Here is a 25,347-nt window from a genome sequence, read left to right as displayed (position 1 = left end):
AATGCAAGGAGAGTAAAAATTAAAAAATACATATTTAAATAATTGAAAAATCAGTTTGCGCATTTTTTTCAATTTCATTATTGTAATTTATTTATTTATTTACTTGAAATTTATAAACTGGCGCATGTCTGCTACATTCACACTCATAATTATTTACACTAAAAAAAATGATACTGAAGTTAGCAGACGTCTAACAATTTTTGGATCTTTTTTCAGACGATAATCCATAAAAAAAAAAATATTTGAAAAAATTGCACCTGTAGTTTTTTTAATTTTCTACATGTGCATATTTTTATTTTATTTTTTTGCAATTGATTTGTTGAAAGACAAAAATTCAAAAATTTTTAAATGCCTGCTAACTTCAGGATCATTAAACAAAAAAAACTCACCTTTCCTGGTAAATTCCTTGGAGCTTAACCCAGAGACGAAATTTAAATAACTACATAATTCCTCACAATAAAATACACTGATCACTGATATATTAATTTTAAAACACAATCACTTATGAAACGCAATTCATAATTACAAAAAAAAAATGATACTGAAGTTAGCCGATGTCTAATAATTTTTTGAATTTTTTCAAAACGATAAAAAAAAAAAACATTAAAAAAAAATTGCACTTGTAGTTTTTTAAATTTTCTACATGTGCATATTTTTTTTTTTTTTTTTGTAACTGATTTGTTGATAAAAAATCCGAAAATTGTTAGTTGTCTGTTAACTTCAGGATCATAAAAAAAAAAATTTTAAATGACGACATAAAAAATTGTAAAAAAAAAAAAAAGAAAAAAAAATTTCTAACACTGATCACTTGATAAAAAAATTAACCACTGTACACATATAATCACTTATAATTTAAAAACACTTTTGTAAATAAATAATAACTTGATAAAAATTATTTATACGGGTATTTAATTAAAATAAAAGGAACGAAAACGAACGTTGGCAGCCGGACAATAGAAAAGACGCGACGAATCACTTGAAAGTTTTTTTTGTTGTTTATACTTTAGATACCGATTAAATTATTATCACAAAATGTTCGTTGTATGACGAAAAATAGTTAGAGATACGAGTTTTGATTTATTCAAACGAAAAAACAGTAAATTTATTTATTTTAATCGCGAGCAAAATAAGGTCCGAGTACCGAGTCACTTTGATGGCGGTAAAATGAAGTTGGCAGTGAACACTTGCGCAGTTGTTGGGGATGTTGGAATGCCATGCGCAGTACAGATAAAATCGAGACGCGTTTGCGCAGAAAGCTTAGTAAAGTATCCGAAGTTAGCCAGTGTCCGGTGTCCCGCCTATCCAGGGCTCGCGTCGTCAATTGTCATCTAAATCCGTTAAAATAACTCGTTCAATTATTGTGCCACTCAATTAAAAATGTATTGTTGCTTTTAAATTATTATTTATTTAATGAGAAACGTTTTAAGATATTAAATTATGTATGTCAGAGAATGCAAGTTTTGGAATAAATTAAATTCAATGCCGGCTTAACTCTCGTGTTATTTCACGCCATGTTCGTTGTTTAAATTTTTAAGTGCAAATAAAAGTATTTAAGTGACCTAGTTTTATTTAAAATAATATTCCTAAGTGATTATGGGACTTTGGTGATTCATTAGTTACATTAATTAAATTTTTTTAGTGAGTGTTTATATTTTTAATTCATTTACTTGTGTGCTGGTGATGTACAAGAATTTGTCGCAAAGAAAAAACTGGCGGGACGAGTGAGTAAATTTAAAAATATTTTTAACGGGAAATTTTTTTTTACTTTTATTCTTTAACATGAAAAAGTTATTTAGTAATTAATTTTTCATGATAATTGTGATTTTTATTTGATATATAAATATTTATTTGATTCTGAAGTATGATACTGAAGTTAGTCGACAATGAATAATTTTATGATCTTGAAGTTAGCAGACAATTCAAAATTTTCGGATTTTTTTTAAACAAAACATTTACAAAAAAAATAAAAACTAAAAATACGCACATGTGGAAAATTTAAAAAACTACAGGTGCAATTTTTTCAAATATTATTTTTTTTAAATTTACCGTCTAAAAAAAAATCCAAAAATTATTAGACGTTGGCTAACTTCAGGATCATATAATTTTTTGAATTTTTTCAACATGATAAATTATAAAAAAAAAAAATTGCACTTATAGTTTTTTTAATTTTCTACATGTGCATATTTTTATTTTTATTTTATTTATTTATTTTTTTGTTATTAATATGATCCTGAAGTTAGCAGACAATTAAAAATTTTTGGACTTTTTTTTTAGCAAATTAATCACAAAAAAAAAAAAATCTAAAAATATGCACTTGTAGAAAATTTAAAAAACCACAGGTGCAATTTTTCAAATTTTTTCTTTTTTCAAATTTACCGTCTAAAAAAAAATCCAAAAATTATTAGACGTTGGCTAACTTCAGGATCATATAATTTTTTGAATTTTTTCAACATGATAAATTATAAAAAAAAAAAATTGCACTTATAGTTTTTTTAATTTTCTACATGTGCATATTTTTATTTTTATTTTATTTATTTATTTTTTTGTTATTAATTTGTTCTCTAAAAATCCGAAAATTTTTAAACGTCTGAATTTTTATGACCCTGAAGTTAGATGACATTTAAAATTTTCGAATTTTTTTTTTCAACAAATAAATTACAAAAAAAAAAAAAAACTAAAAATATGCACATGTAAAAAATTTAAAAAACTAGAGGTGTAATTTTTTGAAATAATTTTTTTTTATAATTTATCGTTTTTAAAAAAATCTAATAACTATAAGACGTCAGGTAACTTCAGTATCATATAGTAATTTAGTTTATCGGAAAAATCAAATTTCACATTTTCCCGCGTAATCTAAGCGGAAACACTCTATATATATATATTCAAAATGGCGGAACTGTAAACAAGACGCGTGCATTTATTAACGGTTTTTTGTATGATTTTTTTACTTACAAGATGAATTAATGGAAATAATTATTGATGAATAATAAGGAAAATTTTATGAAAAGCATAAATATTGATAATCAATGGAAAATTATGTTACCAAATTATTTATGGCGACAATAGTAAATTGAATTGAATGACAATTGACAAAATTATAGATAAATTTCAAGTAAGTTATTCTCGTACAAAACATTAATGTTCACTTAGTATTTATTTATATTTTATAAAGTATTTACTCACAATAATAATAACAATATTATATATCAAAATTTTTTTTTTATATAAGAACTTACATTATTAAAGGTTTTAAACCAATCGATGGATCATAAGAAATTACGAGTGACTGTAGTAGACATCAGACAAATTTAAAATTATAAATAAATAGAAGAAACAATTAAAAAAATAAAATTTCTAAAAAAAAAATACACTTATTTTTTCAAATCATTTTTAATGCTCATTTTTATGAGTGTGAATGTAGCAGACATCGGACAAATTTTAAATTATAAATAAATAGAGTGAATAATTTAAAAAATAATATTTACAAAAAATGCACTCATTAATTTTTTAATTTTTTAAATGTGCATTTTTTAAAAATGTAATTTTATTAATTATTTATTTTAATTATTTACAATTTTAAATTTGTCTGACGTCCGCTACAGTCACACTCGTAAAAGATTAAGTATCAATTAAATAAACGAATTATTAAATAATATACTAAACTATTTAGTAAACGTAAGTTCATAATAGGGACACGTGTAATTTACAACTTCTCTAGAATTTACAAAAAAAAATAATAGAAAGACACATTTTTAATTACACTATTAATTCGTGAGTGTGAATGGTATTAGACAAATTTAAAATTATTAATAAATAGAGTAATTAATTAATAAAATTAAATTTTTAAAAAATGCGCATTTAAAAAATTTTGAAATTAATAAGTGCATTTTTTTTATGAATATTATTTTTTTAACTATTTACTCTATTTATTTATAATTAAAATTTGCCCGATGTCTGCTACATTCACACTCATATTAATTCAATTGATTTCAATGGCATCACTGAGTATTTTTAAAACAAAAACTTTGCCCTTGTGCTCAGCACTTGCTGAATAATAAAACAAAGTCATGAATATAACCATAATATTGAATCATATGTTTTCCCGGTGATTTTTTTATGTGTGCGCAAGAAGAATTATTTTACTCTTTAATATATTTTATCAACTTACTCTATTTTACAATGTCCACTATAAATTTCTTGAAATAATTCAGATTTAACCTAAAGCCGTCACACATAAAGTTTGTCGATGTGACCCAGTGTTCCGCATGCACAGCGAGTACACCAGTAACTTTTCACGGTAAATTCTCTCCACGTGCACATGTAATTGTTACAATAAATAAACAATACTAAAATAATAAAAAATAAATACTTACATGGTTTTAGAAATAAGAAAACACAAGTTTCAGCTCTTAGTATTAATATCATCCGTGTTTTATTCATTAATAATTGAATTAGTTACGAAGTGAAGAAATTGATATTCACAAGATATCGGGTACGGAGTGCTTTTAAAATATTCCTTGGGTTTGATCTTTTATATATACACGAAAAAAAAAAATTTTATTTTATTTTTCAATTTTATCGAGAGTCTGATATTGGAAATAAATCCATTAGGTAATGGTATTAAAACGCAGAAGTGAGGACGGTGGCGGCGGACTAGGATAGAACTATATATCAAGAAACTAACGTCTCCGTTGGCTATATAAATCGAAGCCAGCTTCTTGAGACAGTTGAGACTCGGAACATTAGCATGTAATCTGCTCTTTCTCCTCTATCTCCACCCCTGTCACCACCTTCACCGCCACCTCCTTGACTTCTTCGTATACTCTATATACTTTCATCTTTATATTTATCCTCATCCTTTGCTCACATTTATTTAACCTACACTCGCTATCGCACAACTATCTTTTACACTCTTTCTCTTTCACCTTTACTTTTTTTTCTCGCCGTGATCCTCTCTTATTCTCTAAGACCTTTCGGGATAAAAACGAATTTTCAAGGAATTTATACTTATACTACTACTACTGTTACTACTACTACAATTACTATTATTATTATTACTACTACTACTACTTTAAGGCTCAATCTTAACTCTCAGTGATGCTGCTACTGCTGCTTTCTTTCCCAACCATCCACTATCAACGATTTTCCAAGCTCCGTGAGATCTCATTAACTGACATTATACACGTAATTATACTTTATGCTTTCATTTACATTTTCTCTTCTACAAATTGGTCAAGGATCGTTGTGATAATCATTTTGAGCAAAGGGTTAACTTGGAAAAAAAAAAGTCTTTACAATTTTTATGTTATTTTAACATACTTAATTTGTGTAAAAAAAAAAAAAACAAAAATAATGAATCTACAATAAAAAATCGGATTTTATTTCAATTCGAATTCACTCCGTCACTCGAGTTCTGGAGTTTTAAAAAAAAATCACTTTGCATGCTGAGTGAATAGAGATTTTTTTATGGGCGGAGTGATTTCGGAGTGACGCGGATTTTATTTAAATCCGCATTCACTCCGGTCCAGAGTTTTAATACTTTAATTTATGTTTAATAGAAACAGCTGTTAATTAGAAATATAATTATTTCAATAAATAATTCGTTCAGATATTAATAATTGAACTTAAAATATTATGTTTCTAATTTATAAAATTTTTTAGTAACTCACTAAATTGTAATTTCATATATATAATACACAGTGAAATTATTAAATTATTGAATAGCTATAGTGACATATTTTTTATGGGAATATTTTATATTTTAGTACAATATGAAATACTATCTCGTGGTATGGCTGATGTCAGTCATACGACAGTTTGTGACTCAGTTGAATTATATTTGTTCAGGTTTTATTATCAGCTGCTTATAATTTTTAAAAATCATTTTGAGTGAATATATGGAAAGGGAGCTCGTAATTATTTTCGTACTCAATATAAATGTCAAAACATCAAAAACCTAAGCTCATTATGTCTTAGTAATTTTTTTTATAATTAATATTTTCCAAAACTCTCTTTCGGGGAGAAATTCACTCCGAGGAAATTAAATAAATAAAAACTCATCCACTCCGCGTTCACTCCGAAAATTTTTTTGCAGTATATGTTGAAAGTAGAGCAAATAAATGTTAAAATTTATTGAAAGCGAACTATAAATTTTAATACAGTCAAACGCTAACTGCAACCTGCAACAGAAGTAACATATTAATTTCAACGATTGTTTTCGTATAACTTTGACGCTTAAATTGACGTATTCAATATTCATATTAATTGAAAAACAATTCATATACAGAAATCAAATTAATGTGTAGAAAATAATGATAAATTTAGTGATTATATTTAAAAAAATAACAATTATTATTTTTACGATAAAAAATAATTATATTTCAAAAAATATAAATTTAAAAACTTAATGTTACATTTTAATTAATAACTTATAGAACAGAAATTAAATGTCATTAATTAATTTACCGAAAAATTCCTAGTGCTAGCCGTCCAATTATTAAAATTGCATATGTTATATAATATTATGTTGTAAATAATAATATCTAACTTTTAATATGACAACAAATAGAAATAATAGACATAAATCAGTATTAGAATGATAATGTATGTGTGTAGTATTTTCTGCACGAAAACAATCGTTATAATATTTGAAACTCATGACCAATGTGACATCAACACTTATCGTGTCTTACTTCAGTGAATCAACCCAAGTTCTGCCTCAAACTTACACAGAAAAAATTGATTTTTTGACAAAAAATCCCCAAATACCCAAAGAAATTTTTTTTCATTATAAATTGAAAACGAAAATTTTTTTTGGGCAAGAAGAAATTCTTAGTTCAAAGAAAATTTTTGTTTTCATTTCATATTGAAAAATTTTTCTTGCACCAAGAAACTTCTTTTTTCAGAGTACTTTTTAAAAGTGTCGTTTTCATTTTTTATTTTCCGAAAATTTTTTTGTAGCAGTCGGAAGTACTTTTAATATCAATTTTGTGTTAATTTGACAGTAACATTTTGAAAATATTATTTTCGTATGAAACAAAATTTTTTTTATTAAAAAATAAATCGATCAAAACTCCAAAATAATCCAATAGAGATTTGATAAATTTACATACATACAAGGATGTCAAATATTTAACACGTACTTTTGTTTTACTCAATTACGAGAAATTTCTTACTGTGTATATAAACTGAAATTTTTTAGTAATGCACTTTATGATGATGAATTATATCGTAGATTTTTGTGTTCAAATAATATATTAATATTAAAAAAATTATATTTCTATTTACATTTAAATGAAGATAAATTATTCTGTATTAAAAGAGGAAATAGGTGGTTTTCAAATGAACTGTTTTCATAGGTAAAGACCCAAATCATTAAATAAAATATTTCATTCGATGCGTAAAGTTATTATTTATCGAATGAAATGCTTCTCGTTCGGAAATTTCAGTTTATATCAGAACGGCTCATTTGAAATTTCCATTTGCTAATGCAAGTGCAACACGGACCGTTTCGTTTGTTCTCGTGTGTGTGAGAAAGAGAATCTCTTAAATCCGTATTGTTCAATTGGAGTTATACATAAGAATATCAAATAATATAATAACAATAACAATAATAAGTATAGAATATTATACGCAGAGAATGTTACGGTATTTGTTTACATAAAAAATTTATAAAAAAAATACTATGTCATAGTAACATGAGGACAGTATGGAATTATTGAACAAATTACCGATACTGTAGAAATTTTTAAAATACATTTTTTTTAAATACAATTTTTTAAATACATCGAACAGAATTTACAAGGTGCATTGTAATTTTGACAAAGCAATAGATTAAATTTTATTCAAGAAATTTAAATTTCTTAATCTGATGCTTTGTCAAAATTACAATGCACCTTGTAAATTCTGTTCGATGTATTTTAAAAATTTCTACAGTATCGGTAAGTTGTTTCATAATTCCATACTGTCCTCATGTTACTATGACATAGTAATTTTTCTATAAATTCTTTATGTAAAAAATACTAAAAAATTCTCTGCGTGTATTATTTAATTATTAAGTTGGTAGAAACTTTTTTTCGCCTCTTCAAAGATTATAAGCCATCGTACTTTTATTTTTCTTCTGCAACTTATTATCCGCGACTCCGTGTACTTTATTACACACAATATTTTGTCATTTTCTCTCTAAAGATATCGTACACTATATAACCAGTAACTCAGGATCTCATTATCAACTTCAAATGCTATAAAGCGTTGAGGAATTTCTCGAATAAGAAACTGACAATCACTAGTCAAGTTATGAAATTCCACTCTTGAACTTTAACATTTCAATTTAATTATTATTATGTATATATATATATATATATATATATATATATATATATATATATATCATTTCATATCAAGACTGTCGTATTTCGCATTTAGTGTCTTTATAAGGTAGAACGCTGGACTATTATATAGATAAGTCTCGGGTGAAAATTACGATTAAAACTTCTAAATATAAAGTTGAGTTAATCAGAGAGTGCTACAATTTTAATATTGATTTATTGAAGGAAGACGTTGAGCTAAGCTTGCTTTTTTTGCTGGTTGAGTATAATGCCATTACTTTTATATCCAACTCCAGTGCATGCAGAGAATTTTTGAGTAAAAATTACTTATAAAATTTGGTACCGTGAGGACATATAAACAGTAGCTAAATTTTTACTATGTTTTTAGTGGAAATCGCACTTCATTTATATGATATCGAGTAGTATATTTTACAATGTGCATGGGAAAAATTAGATATTTACCACATGTCCTCACAGTATCAAACTTTTTGGGTAATTCTTACTAAAAATTTTCCCGCGTGTGTAAATTTTTTGATAACTAAATTTTATTTACGTTAAACTCGCAGTTTAAATGACAGTCTTTTCAATGACTAGGTTGTAAGAGTTATGAGGTTCATCCTCATAATACACGGTAAGAAATGCATTGCGTTCAACACCATGCTGGTATAGTCTCAAGACAGATACTAAAATAGTATGTGAAATATTCCAAGACAGTATTGTAACGAGTCCCAGAAGTATGGCGTTATTTACTATACTGTATAGTACTGGAGATATCGTATTGCTCACACGTATTCATAGCAAGCACGGCGAAACAGCATGGCCCTGAGACCCATACTACAATGCCGAGGGCACAATGTTACTAGTTTTTCCCGCCATAATTTTTGGCGTGTCAATCAATTTATACTCGTATTACCGCCAAAACTATATAGATGTCGTTAGACTAGGTTTATCTGCCAGAAGCATTGTGGATACAGCAACGCAATATGGGCCTGACGGCCATACTGACATTGTGACGTCCGCAACAACTATCGCCGATGTTACTATTCCCGCAATGGTCGAATCATTCATGCACACAATCTTACAACGTGTAAAAGTCTTCGATACCATACAATATGGCGTTCACACCCATACTGGCATAGTGATATCGGCAAAATATTTCTTACTGTGTACCTAAAAAAAAATTTCACATTTTTATAAGAACAGTTCCTACGATATTGCTATTGAATTATGAAAATGCTGTTTATACTTTTGTTTAAGAATAGGTTCTATATAGGGTATTAATGATTTAAAATTTTGAATTTATTAATAATGTGTTCCATACGACTTTTTTTGTTGACTAAAATACTGTACCAGAAATTGCTATTTAATTTTTTTACATCGTGTTCAACATTCAGGAACGAAAATGTTTTTTTTTCTGCAATTGAAGTCAAATGTTCCGAAATTTTTAACCATCTTTTAAAATTATAATTACGGGCTGTACTTCTGAGACAATTTTTTTTGGATCTATAATGATTGGGGACAGTAAACATGAATCTAAAATTTCGGTGCATGTGAAAGATTTGAAAATATATTAACTTAAGTTGAATATAAAATATATATAGGACTATTTGAAAATGCCATTTTCTTTGAATTTTTTTTTATATGTAAAGTAATTGCCATCGAAAATGGCATTTTAAACTCAGTCAAGTGAAAAGAAAAGCCTGAAGCAGATACGAAATTATATATATTTATTTACATAGGTCTTTTAGGCCGAAAGGAATGTCCTGGCGACGTCTATTCGTGTTCGCCAAAAAGCAATATCTTAAAACACAAGGACTGGCTTTGATCCAAAACAGAGCCACGCGTGCTTGTTGTGTGAACCCTTTTTCCTTTATTTTCCATTCTCTCCTTTATTTATTTTTATTTTTTTCTATCTACTTTTATTTTTTCCTTTCTTGTTTTCATTTTACTCTTTTTTAGTTTTTTGTTCCGTTCAAACTCAGCTACAGTTGTCTTCCTGCAGGTCGTTCGCTTCTTTTGTTGCGACCTCCGGACTCGCGGAGAATTCACAAAAGAAATAGTAAAGTCAAAAAACATAAATAGAAAATTCTAGTGCATTGTCAAAAAATATATAACAAATAAATATTTAAAATGCCTTAGAATTTTTTTGTTTTATCCATAATTATTAGTTCGACGAATTCGAATAACTTTAGCGTGTTGAAAAAAAATTAACTTTTATTACTTTAGTATTTTCATTTTATGATAAAAGAATAAAATTTTTTTAATATATATTTTTTATAGTTACATTGAGTCATAACAATATCAAATGGATGAAAACGTAAACTTTATAAAACGTATACGTTAGAGTCATAACAAAAAAATAATAAAAGCGTAGGAATAATAAAATAAAAGAGTAAATTGGGATCTGAGTAAAATTACTCAATGTTGAATCATAACTTTTATATTATATTGTGTGGCAAGGGATGAAACAATACGATTTCCAACAAGGGTGAGGTTGACATCAAACGAAATCTGAAATCGTGCTTTATTCCATAGTACACTTTATATTTTTTCATATTACCTGCATTGAAGCTTTAAGTTTCGATATCTGCAGCCAGTTGAAACGAGACAATTTGAGATTATCAGCATCTGTATAAACTGTCATGATGATTGATTAAAATAAAATTTTCACCATACCTGTACTGAAAGTTTAAATTCACTTCCCTGGTTAGCGGGAAGGAAGTCGTACTTTTCCCTTACGAGAATACAAATAAAAGCATATTACACACCTAGGGAGGAAAGTAGGACATTCTGACCCGGGTGTGTAATTGCCTACCCGAGCCGAAGGTGAAACACGCGGATCGTGACGTCCTACCTTCCTCAGTAGTGTGTTTCCAATTTTTCACCAGATTTGCACCGAAAGTTTAAAGTCCTGCCCTGTTTAGGGGGAAGAAAGTCGTTCTTTTCTTTTATAAGAAAACAAACGATAAAAATTAGCGCATGCGCCATTCTTCCCGCAAACAGGCAAAAATTTAAACTTCAGCTGTAGATTTGATGAAAAATAGTATACGCACCACGGAAAAAGATAAGAAATCTTAATCCCCGTGTTGCAACTCTTATCTTCTGCTCGAGAAGACAATGACACGAGGGTTGGAATTTTCTATTTTTCTGCTTCGGTATGTAATATACTCTAATTTTAATTGAAAACATATCTTATTTTCTTTAAATAAAAGCGAAAAGTAGAATATTTAACAGACTCAAGATAAAAAAAAGTGAAATTTTTCTTCAACGTCCCATTTTGTCTTGCTCGTCCCACTATTTTACTAGTCGTATTAGTCCTATTCAAAGAAGGAAGAGCAGAATAGTCATTCGAAAATTTTAAGGGAAAACCAACATAATTTTAAGATTTTTTCTCGGTTCTATAGTTACACTTTTTTTACAATGAAAATGATTTGTAATAAGAAAGCGATTATTTTGATTGGATTGTTTGTCTTATTTTTGTGGTTTCATTTTGAAAATGGTAATTATTGTAGGGGAGAGGGGGGCAAAGTGGGCCTCTTAAGGAAAATAATTATAATATCATTAATTTTATTTACGCGTTTACTTTTTTTAAGACCCTTGATACTTATTTTCACTTCATTATGCTGCGTCCATTAAAATTGAAAAATCGAAAATTAGTTGACCCTCCAAAAAATTTCGGATTTGATATTTTTTATTCTTTAATAACATAAAAGTCATTTTAATAGTTTGCTGCGATATAACTTTAAAACGTAATTTTATTATCTTTAACTTTCTTAATAAATTTTATTTAATGAACAGTTTTGGTGGTCTATTTTAGCCCTCATTATATAAGAAATTTCGATAAGCTTATTATCCGTCCGAATTTATTGGCGTATAGAAAATTTTGAGGAGTCTACTTTGCCTCCATATTTTTTGAAGTTTTGAAAATTTTAAGGGGCCTACTTTGCCCCCAGGGGCCCACTTTGATCCCTCCTCCCCTAATTGTTAAGATAATAGTATTCATTTACTCTATATCTATCTTACAATTTCATTTTCACTTTAAATTTACTAGAGTAATTAATGAGATGTCAAACACATGATCAGCTTTAGTATTTTCATCGCAATTTTGTGTGACATCATAATTAATATTGATAGAAGCCTCTATGTAATATGCCAAAATATACACAGTGGTCAGTTATGACACACAATATTGGGACCTTTAGTTCACTTTTTTTCATTCGAAAAAATATTAAATGCGCCCATGGGTGGATTGCTGGTCCCTATGAGCAATCTCAGGTCAAGTCTTCTTCAATATCTGACAGTGTGGTAAAGAGTGAGATGTTATGCCGTACAGGTTATGATACACAACCTCTATCTTGCTCCTCCTCGATTTGAAATAGAATATTGAACATCGAAAAAATATTCGGGTTCTTCCATTGAGTGTTTTTAATTAAATTAATTTTCAATTATCGTAATTGATTTAAAATGTCATAGGAGATGCATAAAAAGTATTGAAAAATTATTATTATATTCTTCAGTTGATACATAAGTATGATGGTTTAAACCATAGATTTCTTTAACATTTATATAGATAGTAAATTATTTAATTTATTATAATAAATGTAAATTATGAGAATAGTAAAAATAAAGGTATGTGGAAAGATATAAATGATGCTCTTTCTTACACGTACTATTTTACCCTTACTATCCATCTATTTGTACGTTTGGTGTGTGTCTAATCAGTGACTTGGGTTTGCTCACACTTAATGAGTTTTACCTTTTACTGCTACTCCGTACTCTCCATCAGAGTTATGAGTCCGGAACTTTTTTCTGCTTTTCCTTCTTTTTATCCTTTTCTTTTTTTTTTAATTAACGAAGATCTAAAATAAGGTATCCAAGAAATCGAGTAAAAAAATTATCTCAATTTTATTTTACTCTATTAATAGATAAATTAATTATTTCTGTGTTAATTTGCCAGAGTGTAAAATATTAAGAAATATATCTCGCGAATTTAATAATAAGTCTTTACTATAATTACACTTGAAAAATTTAAGAAAACTCTGCACATTAATTAATCTCTACGTTATTTTCAAAGCGTTTTCTAATAGAAAATTGATAAAGACTTTGTCAAGCTTCTTCAAAGTTGCACTAGAAGTATACTTTAAGGGCTATGTAAAAGACAAATTGAGTATCATCTGTCTAGGGCCTTGATTTTCCCTTAACATCGCCTCAGTTGCGATGATACCAGCGCTCGCTGTGGCATCAATGGTAATAATTTCAGGATTTTGACAAACACTTCATAAGCAAAAAATAATAGTAAATAAGGAATGAGTTTAGTTCATTGAATTAGGGTCAGTTTTTCCACCTGAGATTAAACTAATATATCTAGTATATCTATATATTAAATATTTATACAAATATCTCAGATTAAATAACTAACTCTTAAAAAAAAATCAATTTCTCTAATTTGAAATCTCTACATTAGAAAGAAAAAACGTAGAAAACATCCGTTTCCAAAATTATGATTTAAAAATGTTCTTATTAGATTCAAAATTCGGACTTAATTATATTTTTTACTATTAGGATCATAAAAGTTAGAAAAAATTCAACTTGAAGTTCTAATTTGTTTCAAATTTAGAAGATCTACACGCCGAACTTTTTTGGAATCCTTTTGGAACGAATTTTTTTTTACACGGAGGATAGTAAAGAGAAAATAGTACATTATACTAGTGCGGTAAGTTGTCGATTGCCCATGAGAGCGAAGTTGAGCGCACGAACGAAGTGAGTTGAGCCTTTCGGTTCTGAGATTCGTCCCGTCGCCGACTTTTGAATTAGATTTGGTTCAAAGTGAATTTCATTTGAAATAAAAATTGAACATCAAATTTGAATTTGAATTCGACTAAGTTGATCAGTTATGGGATTGCTCGAGATCTAATAACATATCGTCCCCTTTCTGGGTAAACCTCGTAACTACATTTTTTTCATAATTAAAATTATGAGTGAAAAACATTCTTTAGTACTACTATTGCGTAAAAAAACTTCAAATTTAAATAATTATAACAGAATGTACGAGAGACTTTTAATTTTGATATTTCTCTTAACGCACGTGTAACAAAATAGATTTTTTGACCGATTTCTGAAAAAATTATAATTTAGCAGTTACGAGATTTGCCCAGAAAGGAGACGATGTATATGCCTTAAAAAAAAAAAAAGTTCCTTTACTGTGTCTTGATTTAATTGAAGACATATCGAGACAATTTTAACTAGGATTAGTTTTCTAAAAAAATCGCCTCATGATGATGAAAATATCACTTTGAAGTTTAAAAGTATTCGTTTATTTTTACATGGTTGAAAAATTTTTTAATTACTGTTTGAATATAATCGCAATAAATGCCGTAAAACAAATATTTCAAAAATTATTCTTTGCTCCGAAAGCTCTCATGTACTTTCAATAAAATTTTTCGTTGTTATAACCATATCAAAGTCAATTACTTTAATTATTTGTTTTTAATACGAATCTAAAACAAACTGTTGAGCGATTTCAGTTTGAAATATGATAGGATATTCAGCTGTTTGCTCTAGCTGCTCATAGCACGTACTTTTATTATATGTTGCGTCTTTGTTTTGCTATGCTCTGGAATATGCTTTAAACTGACTTAACACATGAAGAGGTATGTACTTCAAGCAAGCAGCTGAATACGCTATCAGCAAAATCTAAAGATAGCCAATAAAATTTGAATATATTCTCAGTAAGTCGGAAAAATTGTTTACATAACTTTTTTCACATCATATACATTGGAATTTAAAGTTTCAATGCTTGATTAGTTAGTTAAAATAAGCTGTGGTATCAATGTGATTTAACAGGTTGAAAATCATTATTCACTTCCCTAAGGCAGAAAGCTTCTAGTTTATGCTTATCAAATTAGTTTATGATTTTGTTTCAACTCAGACAGAATTCCATTTGATTATCGTAAACCTCAAAATAATCGTAAGTTATTCTAGCCGATCTAATTAATAGTTTAATTAATACATGCGTTATTGGTCTTGAATTGTATAGCTTTGACTGACAACAGACATTAAAACTCTAAGGTTCAATGCAAGTAATTATAAAAAATTGAAAAATTCAGTCTGTGATGAGGGATAATACACGATTTTAGGCATCATGTGATAACTTAGTTTCAACCTCAACCTCGTCTGAAGTCATTTTGTTTCATTCCTTGCCAGGGGTTCACAGTGGCCGTGAGTCCTAATTTACCGATAAATAGTCATCAACGTAGGGTTTAGCATTCGAGCTTAAGAATCGGTGTTAGAAATCGCAACTCTTCGTCATTCTTCTGCAGTCTCCACGTCACCTAAAGTTCTAAGCTCCAGATCTAGGCGTCAGCGCCGGTCGAGAGGCCCGTTATCTTGTCCATTATCCGCGACTCAGTTGGACTTGCCAGATGGGTTTACTCTTATCCATTCACACCACTCAATCGTACTTCAAAACTCTAATAATCATACACGTACCGTAAACTTAACTTCACATTAAATACCACTATACCCATCCATGCTCACACATACCCATTACTGTACACCAAGAAACACAATACACTAACTCGTTGCCCATACTCATTTTCATTACTCGGAATTTTTATGATGATATTGGACTCTTTTTTGGAGTTCTTGATACAATTATAAGCGTTACAAAATGTAACGTTACACCCATACTTGAGAAAATAATAATAACCACCATCTTCACTATTGGTTTGGAAAAAGTGCTAAAATGTTACTTTTTCTGGGTTTTTCACTCAATGGACTGTTATTTTTTAAATAACTACCAAAGCACAAGAGTTGTCAAATATTTTCAAAGTTCAATGTACTTCTGAATTGTACTAAATTTAAAGTCGCTTCAATTTTTCGTTAATCTGTTCTGAATCCTCAAAATTACTAAAGAAATACGCTATGTTTAATAGAAAATTATCTCTATAGAGTGAAATAAATGTTTTTTTATCAAATTAAAGGTGATTATCTGAAACTTTTTTTCTTTAATTTCTCACACTTCACGTCACATCATTGCTTATTTCTTTTTTATGCAATTATTTGTGGATACAAACTGTTTTGTTATAAACAAAATTTTCAAATCGATGACGATCTAATTTTTACTTTGCCAAGAGTAGTATTTCTTCCCAATTGTTTGAAATGTTTTATTTTTTTTTTATTTTTAAGTTTCTATTTATATTTATCTCTTGCCTTCTGATTTCTCAATGGTTCGATAAATATTGACGGAGAATACGAAGCTTTTCGATTTACGCGGTAATGAGAAATTAAAATGGATGTTGAACTTGAAAAAAATATGAACATAGTACAGAAATAAATAAATAATTGAAAAAAAATAGTATAATTATATCTGCAGATGCATAAATATATAGATATATAAATATATTAAGTGAAAAGTCAGAAACGAATGAGAGAAGAGATGAGACATAGAGTACTCGTCGGTGTTGCATTGTTAAAAGCGATCTTGTTAACTGAAAGTTTTGCCCTGTAGCTTTGCTAAGGTTGAACACGCGCAATTGCGGAGTCAGCTTTCTCAGGAGAATGAGTAAAGGTCGTTCTTATTATACTATCGTCTTTGTTTCTGATTTTCAACACTGCATACTCAGCCTGTAAATGAACAGCTGAAATAACTTTTTAGTTGCATTTACACGCTGAATAATGAGATTGTGAAGCATAAAAGATTTTTTATTCTTTTCCATACTTATTATTTTCATTGTTAATGTTCATTTTAATTTTAATTTTTTACGATTTCTCATTACCGGAAAAAATTAAACGTTATTCTTTTTATATTTGTTCTTATAACCTTATGAACATTATTTGAAAATGAAAAATATGTTTCAAGCTCGTTATTTACCAGCATTTTATGTACAGTATTTTTGGTGATTTAGTCCTACTTAGCACCGTAAATTTTTCGCGCTTTATCATATTACCGTAAATTATTTCCGTCAAGAGATGTATTAATTAATTTAGTGTATTGTTAAAAAAGAAAATACATGTTTCACTCAGCTCGTAATACAGTTTTTTGAATTTGTCTAGGTAATAATAGCAGGAAATAATTTGCATCATAAAGAAAGGAAATGACTTCTAATTTTTATTTCATAAGCCGGTAATTTAAAAAATAAACTTAAATCTTAAATGTACATAAATACTTTACGTAATTGCTCATTAAAATAGCAACACATATTAATTAAATTGAATTTTTTAGAGTAACAAAATAATAGAAATAATCTGGAAAACGGTTGACTTCTCAGGCCAGCCACAAAACCACGTTGTTTTCGAACTTCTTGAGCTTAAAAACAGTATCGTGAATACATTTTCTAGCTCGTCGAAAATACTCATTCATACATTGGTTTTTTTGCTTTGTTCTACAAAAAATCAAAATACTTGAAATAATTCGAAACATCAGGTTAATTGTTATCTTCTGAATTTTTTTAACTAATTAACCGATTTTGGTGTCCACTCTCTGAAATTTGAAATAGTGAAAATAGTGACTTTTCTCTGCTTACTAGTAAAAAGTATGTCCGTAGTTAAAATACTGGTATACTTTTCACTGGCAATAAGTGACTATTCAATGCCAAATAGTGATTGTCACTAATTCATTTTTAGAGAGCAATGCGGCATTCAATGCAGTTTTTTACTCTAACTCCAAAGAAATTTTGATAGTCAATCAATTCAACAATTCTGATGTTTTTTGAAAAAAGACTTTTTTGGAATTTTTTTGTTAACGATATCTCTATTAATTTTAATGTTTTAGCCCAATTGGAACCAGTTAATTTCAATTTTATAGTGTGGGAAGCTGTGAGCGTATTTTTGAATAGAAAATTACAATTAAAATACTAACTCACATCAGAATACATTTGAATTTTTCATCGTACTGAGAAAATAAGTAGAAAATTCTTGATAATTAATTGCCAACATTTGACGCACGAAGTGTTGAATAAAAATAAATAATTATAAACGTCAGCTTGTAATTGTGATCGAATATGTTGATATTTCATAAATTTATGTATTATAATATTAACAAGAAGGATTTCAATAATGAAATTCAATAGGGTTTTATTTTACGATAATCTAAAGCTAATGCTATCGGAATTAAATCGATTTATTTTGTATTTTGGGCGTTATCGTGAGTACAGATATACGAATGTACAGACGTATACAAACAGAGCAAACGATGTCAGTGTAATGAAAGATTAAATTATACACTTTTTTTTTATCTGTATGGATAGAAAAAATTTTTTTTTCTCGCCGTATGGTTTATTTATTCATTTAATTAATTGATTGATTGATAATTTTGTTTATCACGTTATTTAATGTTTCATTCAAATTCAAATTGACATTTTCATTATAGCAAGAGCCTTTGAAGTTTACGCATTTACACATTACAATTTTTTTATGAATTGTTAACAATTAGAACTGATGTTTTTATGGTTGAGAGAATAAGTAATTACTTTTATTGATTTGAATAAAAATAAAATAAAAATAGAAATACATTTGCATTTTTTTAATGGACGTTAAAGATTACGGTAGAATTACGTGGATATAATTTATCTATTGAATCGGAATTCTAAACCTACTTGACACTTGCGGCTACCAGATAAAAAACATTTCGAATCGATTATCGAAGACGAGAGAAAGTGAAATAAAAAAAGCGAACTTTTAGTTATCGTGATAAGACATTTTTTTTTTTTAATCAGTTAATGAAATAGAAGGACGAAAAAACAAAATTAAATATTCTCGAAATGAGATTCTGAATATTCCATAAAAATAAACAATAAAAGTCAATAAATAAATAAATAAAAAAGTAACGCCGAGTTGAAAAGTTTCTTACATGATAAAGTCTATTAATCTCGTTCAAGTCAACCCATTTTAACCAAATAAATGACATTTTTTTTTGAACGACAAAAAAAATTTTATTAATAAAAAAGAAAGTTTTATTTTTAAATTGAAAATTTTTTTATGTTTTGATTGAACTTTTTTCATCAAAAACAAATTTTTTAAAACAATATGTTTCAACAAAAGACGTCAAAGTAATTTCAAAATTTTTTTAATAAAAAAAAGTTTTTTGTATTCAATAACTGTCGAACTATTCTGTAATTAAAATTTCATCATCGCCATTTTACCCACGTACATTTCATGAAAATCAAACATAAAAAGCTTCTTCAACTTCTTCATTTGGTATATATATATATATTTTTTTTTTATTTTTTGTTCATTTGTAGGTTGAAAAAAATTCGTAAATGGCAAAAATAAAGTAGCTAAAAATGATTGCGAGTTTCACTCGTTACAAGCCAATATAACTTGGTTCAATTTACCGGAATGAGTCGGTAGAAAAAAATTCCCGAGAGTCAGAAGTACAAGTGGTTGAGCATACAGACACGAATATACCCTTATATATATGTATATAATATATACATTTTATGTACACAGTGTACAGTAACGTATATAGAAACTCACACATTTGGAGATTGCTAAAGCTCAAATAGAGCAAGAGTGTGCACCAGTTCATTTTGTTAGCTGTAACTGCTAACTCTCTTTCTCTTTACATGTGCATAGATATATAAACAAGGGCAACCTAGAAGCGTACAGGAAACTCATCTTCACGAGTAGAGTAGTAGAACCTGAGGATGCCCGGTTTTCTCCAAGTGGCAAGCTCTACGCCCATCGGTCGTGCATTGTTAAACTCGAACTTGTTAACTTGGTTTTGTCCTCTCGACTCACTCGAGTATACCAACGGCGGTGAAAGGTCGTCGCCAGAAAATTCAAATAAAAAAATTAAAATTAAAAAAAAATTAGACAGACTGACAGCAGTGGTTGGATACTACTATTTTATTCGGACTTTGCCGCCGGTTTTTGCATTCTCTGTCTACGGCGTATCTACTGCTGCTTCTAACTATTCGACTACATTTATTTCTATAGTCTCCAAATTTTATGTGAAATTTGATGGCTCATACGATAGTTATTAAAACTGAATGTCAATAATTGATTATTAGTTATTAATTAATTAATTATTTTAGTAAAAATTGACTAATGGGGGATTTTAAAGTTTCCTTAATCTTTATTGTACGCCTCAAATGCGAAGCGGTTCGGTGGGCTCTATTCTCATTACCTTGAGGTCATATGCAGCAGTGTTAAAAATTTTAACACCAGATCTTTCACACCACACCGCAGATTTATAATTTTTTTCAGTGTATTAATCTCTGTGGTTAAAAAAAAATGTATAAACACGATAACTCACGAAAAACTTAATGAATTGACTTGATTTCTTTGATAATTATTTTCAAAATCGTACAGAATAGAACCCTTCTAAATGTCACTTCTGCCGTTCTTTTCAATGTTTTCAAATACATTATTACAGCTAAAACCAGTGACTTGATGGAAATATACTAAATCCATTTTTTTGTATCTATAATAGACTGGGCCAAAACAATTGACTATTTTTTTTTTTCATAGCTATATCGAAAATATTATTCAGGATGACAAAAAAAAAATTTCATGAAAGTTTGAGTCCTTAATATTAATGATAAGAGGTCTATCATCGCAATTTTTAATTTTAATTCATATTTTGATGTTTTACGTCAGAACTGCTAAAACATTGGAGTAAAAAAAATTCATTTCCACTTTTTCTTATGTAAAATTGAATTCCCTACAAAAAAGGTCTGATTGAAAATTTTCGTCAGACAAGCCGTTTCCGATTAATTGAGCTTAATAAATTGATATATTTTTTCGATTTAACATTTTTACTTTTGAATTTTGTAACTGACAAATCAAGAAATATCTAAAAAAGATCATGACAGATTCTTAAAGGAAATTTAATGCTCTACAAAAAAGGCCTCTTAACATTTTTTGCTAAATTCACTCCTTCGAAAGTTATTCAAGGTTGAATTTGAGTCAAAACGATTTCAATAACGTAAATAACTTTCGAAGGAGTGAATTTAGCAAAATATGTTAAGAGGCCTTTTTTGTAGAGCCTTAAATTTCTTTCGAAAATCTGTCATGGTCTTTATTAGATATTTATTGATTTGTCAGTTACAAAATTCAAAAGTAAAAATGTTAAATCGAAAAAATATATCAATTTGTTAAGCTTAATTAATCGGAAACGGCTTGTCTGACGAAAATTTTTAATCAGACCTTTTTTGTAGGGAATTTAATTTTACATAAGAAAAAGTGGAAATGAATTTTTTTTTCTCCAATGTTTTAGCAGTTCTGACGTAAAACATCAAATTATGAATTAAAATTAAAAATTGCGATGATAGACCTCTTAAAATTAATATTAAGGACTCAAACTTTCATGAAATTTTTTTTTTGTCATCCTGAATAATATTTTCGATATAGCTATGAAAAAAAAAAATAGTCAATTGTTTTGGCCCAGTCTAATCTATATTTTCTATTCTATCCACTGAATGCTAGTTTCAGGACACAACAGTTGACGAACCTTTCTTCCTCAAAGAATTCTTTAGTAAAAATTACCCAATGACTTTAGTATTGTGAAGACATCTAGACGCAAAGAAGTTTTGAGCAAAAATTACCCATAAAGTTTGGTACTGTAAGGATATCTAACCAGTAAGTAAATTTTTACTATGTTGTTGGTAGAAATCGCACTTCATTTATATCCTATCGAGTAGTATATTTTACAATGTGCATGGCAAAAATTTATATATTTACCACATGTCCTCACAGTATCAAACTCTTTGGGTAAATTACTAAAAATTTCTCTGCGTGTAGTAAACATCTAAATTTTTAACATGCGCATTGTAAAATAAGACTCGATAGCATGTGTACTAATTAATTAATGTGACAGGACCGAAATTCACCTCTGTTTTACAGGAGGCCATTGCCTCACCCTTTTGGGCATACACGCGTTACGGGGTCATCCCCATCTTCCGACCCAGACAACACTCTTAGTCAAAAAATATAATCGAGTGACGACTAAAGTGGACATTAATCGTAGGTATAATCAAAAATCCTCATTGCGCGTGGTATCTAACCACAGCCACCACGAGTCCTACCTTTGTGGGCCAAACACTACTACCATCTCAGGAAATAGATAGACTCTGGTCGAAGTGGGTTTGGAAAGGCTCCCGGTGGTACCATTCTCCCAGCGCTGGTCAACATGGTTGCTTATGGATAAGTGGTGGGACGCAACTTTTCCCTATACCCTATGGAAAAGGCTTCCTCCACTTGTTCCATCTTTCGGATTCCCAACAGGCTATTATCTGCTTGTTCAGTCCCTGATGAATTTTCTATTTTCCGAGCCTTTAGGCGCTCTGATTATTCAAGCCAAATCAAAGTATAGAATGTATACTAATATAAATCATTTCTACTATTAATATGGTGAAGCTAATTCTGCACACCTCGAACGCGAAGCGCAGTGCTCTACTGTCGCCAAATTAAAAATCCAGGTTTCGGTAACCTTAATCGTTAAATGGAAAAAAAAAATTTAGGATACAAAGGAGGAATAATCACTTCGATCATTTATAAAACTAAATTGATTATTAAAAATATAATATGAACGTTTGAAGTGTGCACTTTTGAATTCTCCAATTTTACTCTGCTATAAAAATTAATCGAGCCTTACCGACATAAAATATGAAGACATAGAGCAGGTTTTACCGCGTCATAACCTTAAATTTTATGAAACAAATAAAATATAGAAATGGAAAAAAAAATTTACTGTTTCGAACCCAAGATTTGAACTTGCGATTTGTAACAATAAAATTTTTAATTTTTTAGTTAAATTGAAGTAGCATCAAGTTCTTTTTGAACGTAAGATAAAATAATTTCTACTAGACGATAAATTTTACTGTGACGCACCTGAAAATTTATCGCTATATATCAAAAGGGATGATATAAATAAAAAATAAGCTGAAACCTTCTTGGAAGCATGTTGAATTTTATAGTATAAGTTTTATGTAAAATGTAAATATATTGAGGTTAAAGATAACAATAAAAACATCTCATTTGCTGAAAGAGATAATTTTAAGTTATTAAATTTGTTAAATTGAACTTGATTTATTATTATTATTATTATTATTATTATTATTATTATTATTATTATTATTATTATTATTATTATTATTATTATTATTATTCGGTTAACCTAAAAGCTGGTATTAATATTCGAATGTAATTATATTGAAAGTTTGGTAGAAATAAATGAAGATAAAAAAGTAGGGAATGTAGGTAGGATAATAAAATGTTAAAATATTGATATAATTTTTTAGGTTATATAGACGACCAATTGCTCTAGTTTTGCATCTCTAGCAGTACCGGACGTAAATAAGGGGTAGTGGAGTACCAAATACACGAGTATAACTACTACACGAATGATCAGAGTCGACCCAGATGAGAAAGAGTTGGGTCGAGGTAAGCAGAAAAATAAAAAAGAGGGATAGAGCTGACAGACATGGTTGTTGTAATGGTGGAAGTGGTATGAGGGTTTGTGAGGGTTCTGAGGGCTCTGTAAACACTGATATAAGAGTTTAGTTGTGTGTAGTTGTGGTAATGGTAGTGTGTGTAATAGTGGTGGTGCTGGTGGTAGGCTGAAAGGATATAAAAAAAGGGATAGAAAATACAAAAGTGCATCTTCTCTGAGGCAGACTCAGACGAGTTGAGGTGAAACGAAATGCTTTATGCAAGCGGTCGCGATGAAAATCCAATCAAGGTGAACGCCTCAGGCACAAACTGAGACGACTTAAGTACTCGTGGATAAGAAAAAGGCTATAAAAAAAAAATATAAATAATAAGATAGAAACTGCAATCACTTTAGAAAATGCATTTGAATGGAATTTCGTATAATGATATAAACGAGATGTAAAATTGGAATAAATCAAAATGAAATTTATAATGAGATTTTTAAAAATAAATTGATTAAAATTTTAAATATTTTTTGTTTTTAGTAAATTATTGATTTTTTTATTGTTTTTCGTACATTTTCAAATATTTTTATCAACGAGTTAAAAAAGTGTTAAAAAATTATTATTAAAAAATTTTTTCAGTTCTCAAATCAGATGTAATAAATTCGGTGACTGAAAATTTTAAATTTTGAATTGTTTATTGAAGTAAATTCAATTAATTTTTCTAAGATGATTGATGGAATTCGGCAGCTGAAATATCGATTAGTTCTAGGTTTTAACGCTAATTGTAATAAAATTATTTATGAAGCATGATTCGACAGAAACTTAACTCTTAGCGGCCACATGGGGTAACTAGTTACCACAGGCTCAGAAAAAGTATAATTAGAGGTCTAAAACCTTCGAAATTGATACAAGTAACATTTACCGATAGTAGACAAGTGTGAGATGTGACTCCATTACATAGGAAGCCGAAAAACTGGACACATATGAACGCCATCTATAAATTGACCGATAAAAATCATTAGAAATGTTGAAGAACTCGTCAACAAACATGAAACAATCGCTTAGAAGTCTTAAAACACCCATATATCTTGTACAACTAGGTTTTTCAGCCTAGGGTAATGAGTTACCCCATGTGGCCGCTAAGGGTTGAATTAAACGTAGAAGAACAATATCATTAAATGTGATATTTTTAAGAAAATTAACTGAATTGGAGATTTACAAAATTCGAGTACATATTTGTCACGTTGGATTCGAGTGAACTTGGTAAATCTTACTCAAAAATGTAGTGACTACTTTTTTTTCAAGTTCCATAAAAATCATTTATTATGTAAAGTAGATCACACGATCATTGCTCAGTGTCAAAAAAATAACTGATTACTTCAAAGGAGACATAATGTCAGAACAACATAAGTTCTCAAACTTTTATATTAAAAAGCAATAATAAATAATTATGTTACACGGAAAGAAAATTATGGAAACGGTTCCCATAATTTTAGAAAATTTTTTCCAATACCAACATCGGAATTATGACCATAAATAATGGGAGCAGTTTCTATAATTATAAGAATGTTCCCCATAATTATAGGAACGGTTCCTATAATTATGGGAATGCTACCTATAACATTATAGGAATAGTTCTTATA

At 28.6% G+C, this 25,347-nt stretch overlaps 2 protein-coding genes across 2 annotated transcripts in view; one reads left to right on the top strand and one right to left on the bottom strand.

Moving 5' to 3' along the window:
- LOC130666729 (dipeptidase 1-like) overlaps positions 1-451 on the bottom strand; it is a 200,668-nt gene extending 200,217 nt beyond the window's left edge. Inside the window, exon 1 of the mRNA XM_057467963.1 lies at positions 390-451. The gene's annotated coding sequence lies outside the window, so the exon portion shown is untranslated. The remainder of the gene's footprint in view (positions 1-389) is intronic.
- A 2,451-nt stretch (positions 452-2,902) lies between these two features.
- Positions 2,903-25,347, top strand: part of LOC130667056 (uncharacterized) — a 66,007-nt gene continuing 43,562 nt past the window's right edge. The window contains exon 1 of the mRNA XM_057468449.1: positions 2,903-3,112. Coding sequence (XP_057324432.1) covers positions 3,080-3,112 — 33 coding nt within the window. The 5' untranslated portion in view covers positions 2,903-3,079. The remainder of the gene's footprint in view (positions 3,113-25,347) is intronic.

Source organism: Microplitis mediator, chromosome 4 (genome assembly GCF_029852145.1).
Source record: "Microplitis mediator isolate UGA2020A chromosome 4, iyMicMedi2.1, whole genome shotgun sequence".
NCBI lineage: Eukaryota > Metazoa > Arthropoda > Insecta > Hymenoptera > Braconidae > Microplitis > Microplitis mediator.
The sequence above is the reverse complement of the archived record's forward strand: the minus strand, read 5'-3'. Positions and strand labels throughout refer to the sequence as shown.